Below are 10,824 nucleotides of genomic sequence, written 5' to 3'. Positions count from 1 at the left end.
TACTCCCCGTGTGCAGGGATTAAAAAAAACCTCATAATCTGAGTGCAAATAATAAAAACACTCATCACCTGAGTCTAAGAAAAAAGACAAAACTCAGCACTTGAGTATAAAATAACATAAAAAAATTAATCGGCCCTGTCGTGGGCTACGTCTGGTCCCTAGGCTCCTGGGGCGCAGTTGCCTGGGGGGAGCCTCAGGTGGGTGGGGCATCTGGTGGTGGAACATCCCCCGGTCTCTCCCTGGCTGCCCTCCAATGCCACGGCTATCCGGTGGAGGTAGATATTGGTGGCAGCCTGCAGCCAGCGGTGGTGCTGCGCTGTTGGCGCCTTGTCTGCCTCCCCTCCTCATGGACAGCAGCTGCCAGGCTCCGGACCTCAGTAACAAGGCCAGATGTGGTGGCCTGCAGCTCCACCATACAGGTCAGAAGGGCTGCGCCGTTGCCAACAACATCCTGCAGGCTCTCGTTGATGGTTGCATTCTGGCCAGCCTGCTGGGTGAGGGCCTCCTGCACAGCGACAGTGCAGGCAGCCTGGCTCTCGGCCGAGGAGGCCAGGCTCTCTGCAACTCGGTGCAGATCACCCGCTAGGGAACCCATATGGCGGGTCTGCCTGGTCTGGTCCCTCGCCAGATGATCCTCAAATTCCTCAGGATCACCCGTTTTTTCTGGTAGCCTTCCTAGGGGCAGGAGAGGCTTGGGGCCGGCTGTAGGTGATGTCCCTTGAGGGGGTATCCCTGATAGGGGAGGGACCAGGTATGGGGGTCTCCTCCACAAGATAGACTGCATCCTCTATCCCGACGTGCTCCTCCTCCACAGGTGAGGGGTCACTCTCCACCACGGATGGCGTGGGTCGCCCAGCAGCCGATGACGGCCCAGCTCCCTCCTGCACATCTGTGGATGACACAAAACATTCACATGTTGGTGGACCCACACACTTGTCACATGTTCCCTTACCCCCCCCCCCCCCACACATGCTACACACCAGAAAGAAGATAAAACACACTTACCTGTACTCAAGGGATGTTCCCCAGAATCAAAGCCCTCCACCAGCTGCCTATCCAGGCACCTGGCAACGATCATCTCATCTGCCGTCAGGGAGATATTTGCGGCTGGTCCTCCTCCTGTGCCAGTGGCATGCCTCCTGATCGCCACAAGCTTCTCCTTGACCAGTCTCCGCAGATCGTTGATTTTTTTCCTAATATGTTTAGGCTCCCTAGCAGCCATGCCGAGGGCATTCACCTGTGTGGTGATCTCCAAATACATGCGGGTTTTGTCGTCCTTGACAGTGGTGCCACTCTGTGGCCCATAGAGGTGGGCGCCGTATTGGGAGAGGCCATCAATAATTATAGCCTTCTCCTCAGGGCTGAAGTTGGTCATTCTGCGGTCCGTCGAAGTACCTGGTGCAGACATATTTCCAAACAAAAAGTACTAGCACCCAAAAATGCTTGTGTACTTTTGCACTTGACGGGCGCATGTCTGGGCATATTTATGCACTGGGCGTAGGCAGTGGGCCAGCGTATCTTAGGGGTTACGCCGGGCGCAGTTGTGTGCATGCGCAGATGGGGGCAGACAATCCGTCGCCGTTTAAGATACGCCCAACGTATCTCTCTGCGACACGGTCGGACCATCATTTGCATGGGGTAACGCCGACTTACACTTACGCCGCCTTACGTCATCGAAAATACGTTCCACTGGTGCATCTTGGTGAGTAATATCTTTCTGAATACAGTACATGCCTCTCCGCGCTGGTCCAGTGTAGCGTAAATAAGATGCGCTACGCCGGCGTAAATATGCGCCAATGTATCTGAATCCGGGCCATTGTATTTACTTGGTGAAATGTCTGTATTGCTGGTATTTTATTGTGTATGTTTTCCTTCAATAAAGCACTCCTGATTGTTAAAAAAAAAAAAAAAAAGATTAAATCTAATTGCGTAAATTATAGGAAGGCATAAGTAACACTATTAATATATACATATATATACCCACATGTAAACACACACATATATCATCAGTATATTGGTTAAGCTCTATAAGAGGGAGGCGAAGGGGGAAGCAGACACCTAAATATGTATTTTCTCTGTCAGACTTGAATTAGCCATTAATCTAAGATAGACAATCTCGGCCAGGGTGTACCAAAATGGCCGCCGCTCAGCCTCAGAAATGCTACTGCGCATGCGCCGTGACTCCGCCTCCCAAGATGATGAAGCTGTGCACATGGATGCAATGTCAGAAGACATGAAGAGGGTGAGGCAAAAAACATTGGTATGCTATTGTAGGCTCTAAAAGGTACCTTGAGTTGTCTTGCCCCGAAATAGCCAGCCAAAATCCACAGAGAAGCAGATGCTCCTGGATGTTTTAGACAGACCCCAAAAATATCCACAGAAAAACGGGCTCCCATACTTATGTGAGGCATTTAGCAGTCCAAGTAACTGACTTTGACAGCAGCGGGAGCCAATCAGGAGAGTGAGGAGGCAGGGCCGTTTTTTTTTTTTTTAAATAAGACTTCACAATGAATGAATGAATGAATGAATGAAAAACTTATATAGCGCGGCACATGCGAACTGAATCGCCTCTGGGCGAACAATCATTCTAATACCAGTTTAACCACTTCCATACCGTAGGGCAGGGATATTCAATTAGCGGACCTCCAGCTGTTGCAGAACTACAAGTCCCATGAGGCATAGCAAGACTGACAGCCACAAGCATGACACCTAGAGGCAGAGGCATGATGGGACTTGTAGTTTTGCAAAATCTGGAGGTCCGCTAATTGCATATCCCTGCCGTAGGACATCATATGACGTCCTGGACTTCAGTGGGGGATATCTGAATGATGGCTGCAGCTACAGGCATCATTCAGATATCCTTTTTTTCAGATGGCAATTCTGCGCACCGTAAGAATGATCATAGTGGCGGTTCCACTACTTGATCGTTCTTACATCCCCCCTCCCGCCGCCATCCGGTGCTTCTCTGGGCTCTTCCATGCCATCGGGCCCGGAGAACGAATCGGCCACCGCCGAATGAAGAGCACAGAGATTTCCGGTGATCACCAGTCATCTCTATGATTGTCGGAGGCCCGGGTGCGATGTTATGACGTCACGCCAGGGTACCCGGATGTAAACAAAGCCGTAATCACGGCTGATAGGTGAATTTTTTTTTCACGATCTCATGCTTTCCAGCCTGGAGGAGAGATGTGGGGTCTTATTGACCCCACATCTCTCCATAAAGAGGACCTGTCGCACACTATTTATATTACAAGGGATGTTTACATTCCTTGTAAAAGGAATAAAAGTGATCAATTTTTTTTTTAAATGTGTAAAAATAAAAAAAATATATAAAAAGACTTAGTTAGACTTACCAGGGACGGTATTTCTAAGAGCCTTTCAGGACAACCTAGGAAACACATGCTAAACCTTTAAAACCCTCCTCTTCCACCATGGCCTCAGTTATTGTGGTCCGACTCTCTGGAAGACAAAGCACAGAAAACCACAACACCATGATAGATTTGTACTTATTACTTTAACATACATTAAGGGAGGGAAATAGCGGTTGTCCTGAAAGGCTCTTAGAAATACCGTCACCGGTAAGTCTAACTAAGTCTTTCTCTACTCGCCTTTCAGGACAACCTTGGAGAGGATAAACAAGTAACTTACCCTAGGGTGGGACTACTGCCTGCAGCACTTTTCTGCCAAAGGCTTGATCTGCGGCAGACAATAGGTCCAAGTAGTGTCTTAAGAACGTTGAATAGTTGTACCAGGTGGCGGCCTTGCAAATCTGTTCAGGTGTAGCACCTGCTCTTTCAGCCCAAGAAACTGCCGTTGATCTTGTAGAATGCGGTAGAATGCCTAAAGGAGGTGTTACTCCTTTGGCTTTGTAAGCTTCTGTAATTGTGAGTTTAAGCCACCTTCCTAGCATACTTTTGGACGCTTTTTCTCCTTTACGAGGTCCTGAGAAAACTATAAACAGTGCATTTGTTTTTCTAAACTCTCTAGTGACTAAGAGGTATTGCTCAAGACACCTTTTCACATCTAAAGTATGAAACGCTTCTTCTCCAGCGTTAGAAGGATTCAAAGAAAAAGTGGGTAAAACAATTTCCTGTGAACGATGAAAATTTGATGCCACCTTTGGGAGGAAAGCAGGATCTGTCTGAAGAACTACTCGATCCGAAAAAATTCTTAAAAAAGGTTCAGTACTGGCTAGTGCTTGGAGCTCGCTAACTCGCCTTGCTGAAGTTATTGCCACCAAAAAAACTGTTTTCAGAACGAAATTTTTTAGAGAAATATTAACTAAAGGTTCAAACGGAGCTCCCGTTAAACCTTGCAAGACAACTGATAAGTCCCAACTTGGAATTTTTTTAGGGGGCACTGGTCTGTTTCTTGATAGTGCCCTGAAAAATCTGGAAATCAACGGTTCTCTAGACCATGTTTTTTCAAAATAAACAGAAAGGGCTGCTACCTGCGTTTTTAACGTACTAGCTGCCAGTCCTTTCTCCATTCCCTCATGGAGAAACTCTAGAACCGAAACTATACTTTTGACTTGGAAATTCTTGGAAGAACACCAAGAATTAAATATTTTCCATACCTTCCTGTAAATAGATCTGGTTACTTCCTTCCTACTTGACAATAAGGTTTTCACTACCTTGTCAGATAAACCCTTGTCCTTTAGAATGTCCTCTTCAGAAACCAGGCGCACAGATGTAGTCTGTCTGTTTCTGGGTGACACACTGAATCCTGCGTTAGAAGGTCTTTCCTGGCTGGTAGTCTCCACGGGGGTTCTACAGCTAGATTAACACTGTTGCAAACCAAGGCCTTTTTGGCCAGAAAGGAGCAATTAGAATCAAGCTGGTCTTCTCTTCCCTGAATTTCCTTAATACCAGCGGAATTAGAGGAAAGGGGGGAAACGCATAGCACAGATGGTAATCCCAAGAATGGGCTAGAGCATCTATGCCTAACGCTTGAGCCCCTCTGTGTAGGGAAAATAATTCTTGGACCTTGGTATTCTGTTGACTGGCAAAGAGGTCCACCTGAGGAAGACCCCACTTTATTGTGATCATATTGAACACTTCTTGATTTAGGCTCCATTCCGCTTCTACAACTTTCCTTCTGCTCAGTAGGTCTGCTAGTAAGTTTCGAGTCCCTTTTAGGTGAACTGCCGACAGAGAAGTTACATTTATTTCCGCCCAAGATAATAGCTGGTTAGCAAGTTCCATCAGACCTTGGCTCCTGGTCCCGCCTTGTTTGGTCACATAGGCCACTGCTGTTGTATTGTCTGATAATACTTGTACATGATGACCCTTTAGTAGCTGATGGAAAGCCAGGAGTCCCATCAAAATGGCCTTTAGTTCTCGCCAATTTGATGACCTCCTTGCTTCCCCCTTGGACCAAGACCTGTGTGCCGTCTGTCCGTCCAGGTGAGCCCCCCATCACCAAGAACTTGCGTCTGTCGTCAGACGCTTGTCCAAAGGAAGGACCCATGAGAGACCCTTTGATAGATTGGCTTGATCTCTCCACCACCAAAGGGACCTTTTTACGTTTGATGCTGGCTTGAAAAGTTTTTCCAGGGACTCCTGATGAGACCAGACTTGTAAGATGTTTCTCTGTAGAGGCCTGGAGTGCAGCCTTGCCCATTGTACAGCAGGAATTGAAGCTGTAAGCTGGCCTAGAACTGCCATTGCTGTCCTTACTGACACTGCTAGATTTGTCTGGATCTGGCATATTGAGGAATTGATTTTTTTCTATTTTTTCCCGAGGGAGAAATACTCTCTGAAGGACTGAGTTGATGTTGTAACCAAGGAACCTCGTCTCCTGTGAGGGGTCTAGGTTTGACTTCTCCAGATTCAATAACCAGCCGAGGCTCTTGAGATGCGATTGTGAGATCTGGAGATTTGTCACCAACTGCTCTCTTGAATCTGCGAAAAACAGGAGATCGTCCAAGGAACAACCGAGACCCCCCTCAGTTTCAGAGGCTCCAAGGCTTCCGCCATCACTTTCGTAAATATCCTGGGGGGAGGACGAAAGACCGAACGGTAGGGCCCTGAATTGTAGGTGCCAAATTGAAGTACCTAGGTTGACTGCCAACCGAAGAAATCTCTGGGAAGCCTGAGCTATTGGTATGTGGAGGTAAGCGTCTCTTAAGTCTAGAGATGCCATGAAGCACCCTGGTGTTAGCAGTCTTGTTATCGTATGGATAGTGTCCATGCGAAAATGTTTGTACCTTATTACCTTGTTCAGAACTTTTAGGTTTAGGATCAAACGAAATTTCCCCGAAGGCTTTTTTACTAGAAATATGTGGGAGTAGAACCCTTTTCCCTCCTGGTGTTTTGGGACTTGGACAATAACTTCCTGTTATATCAAATCCTTTAACAGGGTCATCATTGCGGAAGCTTTCTCCTGATCCCTTGGTAGGGCTCTGACAAAATCTGGAAGGTGGACAGTCTGCGTATTCCAAGTTGTACCCCTGTGCAATAATGTTTCTTACAAAGGGACTTTTGACCCACAGACTCCACTGAGGGAAGAAAGCGGACAATCTTCCCCCCACAGGGGTTAGATTGTCATTTATCCTTTGAGGACTGGTCCTGAGAGGACTTAAAGAGAATTCCACCCCTTCCTCTACCCCTTTGGGGGAACCACCGTTTTTTATGTTCCTCTTTTTTATAGGTCTGTTGAAAAGGACGAAAATTTTTCTTAATGGGTGGTTTCTTTTTGGCCGGGAAGGCCTTCTTTTTGTCAGCTGTTCTGTCCAGGACTTTTTCTAAATCTGGCCCAAACAATAAATCACCCGAAAAGGGAAGTCCACAAAGTTTGATTTTAGAAGCTGTGTCCCCTGTCCAGATTTTAAGCCAGACTGCCCGTCTGGCTGAGTTTACCAAAGCGGAAGACCTAGCTGCCATTTTGATTGACTCCGCTGATGCGTCAGCCATATACCTAATTGATTTCAAGATCAAAAGGAAAAGATTCTAATCAGTCCTTCCTTGACGTGCCTGCTTGTATATGGCTCATAAGTTTCTCCACCCAGCACTCTAAGTTTCTTGCTACAACTGTAGAGGCCATAGCTGGCTTCAGACTGAGTGAAGTAGAGTCCCATGCTTTTTTGAGCAGAGAATCTGCTCTTTTATCCATGGCGTCCTTTAGCACTCCCATATCCTCAAACGCTAGATCTGTGCGGCGAGAAACTTGGGAAAAAGCTGCGTCAACACAAGGTTTTTTGTTTCAAACTTCTGCATCTTCCTCATTGAAGGGGAATCTCTTCTTTAAATTTTTAGAAAAGAAAGGACCCCTTTCAGGGTCTTTCCACTCCTTTTTGATAGTATCTGACACCACCTTGTGGACTGGAAATACTTTAAATTTGGATTCATCTAAACCCTGATACATTTTGTCATGCAGAGACAGTTGAATTTTTTCCTCCTGAATTTCAAGAGTAGTATAAATTGCAGAAAGTAGATCGTCCACTTTGTCTAGAGAGACTTTATATCTAGAACTTCTACTATCTTCTTCCTCTTCCTCTGAACCCATGACTGAGCGAAGAGTACTTGTCCCTTCATCCCCCGAATCCGCCCTCTCTGATCTAGAGGTGGAAGCTCTAGGGCTTGGTGGCGATTGCTGAGATTCAGTTTGAACCACTGGTTTGTGCACCAGCAAAGTTTTAACTTAACACAAGGAACTTTTAAGTTCCTGCACTGAAGAAAACAATTCTTTGTGTTGTTGAGATGTTTTTTTTTTCTTCAACAAGATCCCTGATACAGCTTCTGCACATTGCTTTCTGCCAGGAATCCCTAAGGGGGTTCTTGCAAGAAGGACACTTCCTACTAGGTGGTGGTTTTTTAAATTTTGCTTTCCCCTAAAACAAATGACATATGACATGATGACAGATATGACATACAGTAAAGTAAAAAACGTTCATTGTATTCATGAAGCAAATTTCCCAAAAATAAATTAAACCATTTATTTTGTAGCCATGAAACAATGAGGCCTAATATGCTTCAGTAACAAGCTGAAGCTTATAACCATCAACAGCTCTTTGAGGGCTTATATCTGGTGTACATATCCAGTCTATTGATTTTTTATTAGAGAGTGAACATGGTTGAAGTATGACGATATTGCTTATCGGAGACGGGGGAATATTCTGATGAAGAGGATCATACTGATAAAGGTGAAGCAGACAAAGATTAGCATGATCCATAGGATCCAGTTGACAGACTTCTTGGCGTGTTGCTCGAGGCGGTCTGATTCAGTCTTTAGTTTTTCAAAGTTCTGGTCCGCTAACTTCAGAGACTGAGAGAGTGTCTGAAAGAAGTGAAGCAAAAAGTCACTGATTTGAGTCAGTTGCTGTGGGAAGCAGCTTCAGACAATAAAAAAAAACTGACTAGCTCCCCCAATGAAGGGGTTATGCATTTAGCAAAGAGGAATACAATTTTTTTTCAAGCATAAAAATAAAACATGAGTAACAACACAGTAAATGTGGAACTATAATAAACCACAGTAGTGTAGAACAAACAATGTCCCGGTACATGGTGAATTAAGTGAAATAACTGTACAGTCAAGTAGTAGAAAATTCCAAAAATGACATTTACTGCAATGGTTATGTCCCCACTGTACCTGGTTGTCCTGTTTAATGACATTTTGTGCTGCTAATGTGTTGCTTTTAAGATTCTGGGTCAGGCGCAGCATCTCTTCTGCTAACTTTTCTTGCATGTTGTGATGATGCTGTAACACTGCATCAAGCTCTGCTTCTGACTGCTTGTCATTGGAAATGGAGCCCCTGAAAGATAAATTAGTTATTAATTACAACATTTTATATTTCTAGTACTTGCTAGAAAAAAAAATAAAAAAGGATTTTTTCCCCACACCTGTAAATTCTGAAACCTGAAATACAGTACAGGACATGTATTCATAGACCCCAAGTTCTAGGCTTGTACATTCAGGTGATTGGATACTAGCAAAGCTTTCGAGGACATGACTCCTTGATGCTTCCCCGATAACCCTACCTCACTATGCGAGTCTTAAGTTTTGAAACAACCAACGCAGAGTAACTATACTGTGCTCCCAAGATATGGAATTTACAAAAAATTCTAAATTCCTAAAGTATTAATAGATAAATAAGAAGGTTGGACAACTAGGCAAACAGAACTGTGCCAACAGGCCTAACAATAAGGGCAAAAAGGACCCAACTTCAGCGTGTCACTGCAAGAATCGTGTGTCCGAAAGCTGCATCTGCAGAAGACTAAACGTTCACCTGTTTGAAATTTGAAAAGGTATGAACAGAGGATCAGGTTTTAGCTAAGCTACTGAGGCCTGTTGCCAAAAATCACAACCCCTACTGATATGGTGGAATGTGGGCGATTTGTCCTCAAGAACGTAAGCACTAGTGGTCAGATTTCTTATTAAATTGAGCAATGATGGACCTGAAAGCAGGGTGTCCTTTGTGAGGTCCTGTGGAATCTAAAAAAAAAATAAGGAAACTGTATTCCTGATCAAAGCTGTGCTTTGAAGAATACACTAAAGGCTCTGATAATGTCCAAGCACTGCAGAGATATTTCCTTTTATTGCTTTTGAGCAATGCCTAAGGATGGTAGGAATATGTCCTCATTGAGGTGGAAGACTGATATCACCTTAGGAAGAAAGGATGGTCTTTGGCATATACAGTCCTGATCAAAAGTTTAAGACCACTTGAAAAATGGCAAAAAAAAATATTTTACATTGTTGGATCTTAACAAGGTTCCAAGTAGAGCTTCAACATGCAACAAGAAGAAATGAGAGCGAGACAAAACATTTTTTGAGCATTCAATTAATTGAAAATAACGAATAAACTGAAACAGGCTGTTTTTCAGCTGATCAAAAGTTTAGGACCACATGCCTTTAAAAGGCCAAATCTGTGCAAAGATGTGGATTTTTTGTCATTTTCTGTCAGGTAGTCTCACGTTGTGATGGCAATGGCAAAAAAATTCCCTTTTTGAACGTAGTCGGGTTGCTGAACTGCATAAGCAGGGTCTCTCACAGCCCGCCATCGCTGCTGAGCTGGGAGGACGCAGTAAGACAGTCATTTTGAATTTCTTAAATGATCCTGAGGGTTATGGAACAAAAAAGTCAAGTGGAAGACCCAAAAAAAAATTCACCAGCACTGAGCCGGAGGATCCAATTGGCTGTCTGTCAAGACACTGGACGATCCTCGACCCAAATTAAGGCCCTTACTGGTGCTGACTGCAGCCCCATAACCATCAGACGGCATCTGAGACTTAAGGGCCTCAAAAACAAAAAACGTCTTCAAAAACCTGGTCTCCTTGAACGTCACAGAACTGCTTGTTTGGACTTTGCAAGAGAGCACCAAACATGGGACATTCAAAGGTGGAAGAAAGTTTTATTCTCCGATGAGAAAAAGTGTAACCTTGATGGTCCTGATGGTTTCCAACGTTACTGGCATGACAAGCAGATCCCACCTGAGATGTTTTCTACGCGCCACAGTGGAGGGGGCGCCATAATGGTCTGGGGTGCTTTTTCCTTCAGTGGAACAATAGAGCTTTAGGAAGTGCAGGGGCGTCAAACGGCCGCTGGCTATGTCCAGATGTTGCAGAGAGCATTCCTCATGACTGAGAGCCCTCATCTGTGTGGTAACGACTGGGTTTTTCAACAGGACAACGCTACAGTACACAATGCCCGCAGGGCAAGGGACTTCTTCCAGGAGAATAACATCACTCTTTTGGCCCATCCTGTGTGTTCCCCTGATCTAAATCCAATTGAGAACCTTTGGGGATGGATGGCAAGGGAAGTTTACAAAAATGGACACCAGTTCCAGACAGTAGATGGCCTTCGTGTGGCTGTCTTCACAACTTGGAG

At 44.9% G+C, this 10,824-nt stretch overlaps 1 protein-coding gene across 1 annotated transcript in view; it reads right to left on the bottom strand.

The window, feature by feature from the left end:
• Positions 1 to 7,922: 7,922 nt before the first annotated feature.
• The window catches only part of USE1 (unconventional SNARE in the ER 1), a 197,012-nt gene continuing 194,110 nt past the window's right edge, over positions 7,923 to 10,824 (bottom strand). Inside the window, exons 7-8 of the mRNA XM_040321253.1 lie at positions 8,590 to 8,752; positions 7,923 to 8,277 (exon numbers count right to left, since the gene is read on the bottom strand). Of these exons, the coding sequence (XP_040177187.1) occupies positions 8,095 to 8,277; positions 8,590 to 8,752 (346 nt within the window). The 3' untranslated portion in view covers positions 7,923 to 8,094. The remainder of the gene's footprint in view (positions 8,278 to 8,589; positions 8,753 to 10,824) is intronic.

Source organism: Rana temporaria, chromosome 1 (genome assembly GCF_905171775.1).
Source record: "Rana temporaria chromosome 1, aRanTem1.1, whole genome shotgun sequence".
NCBI lineage: Eukaryota > Metazoa > Chordata > Amphibia > Anura > Ranidae > Rana > Rana temporaria.
Note: the sequence above shows the minus strand (reverse complement) of the source record. Positions and strands in the feature narration are given on the sequence as shown.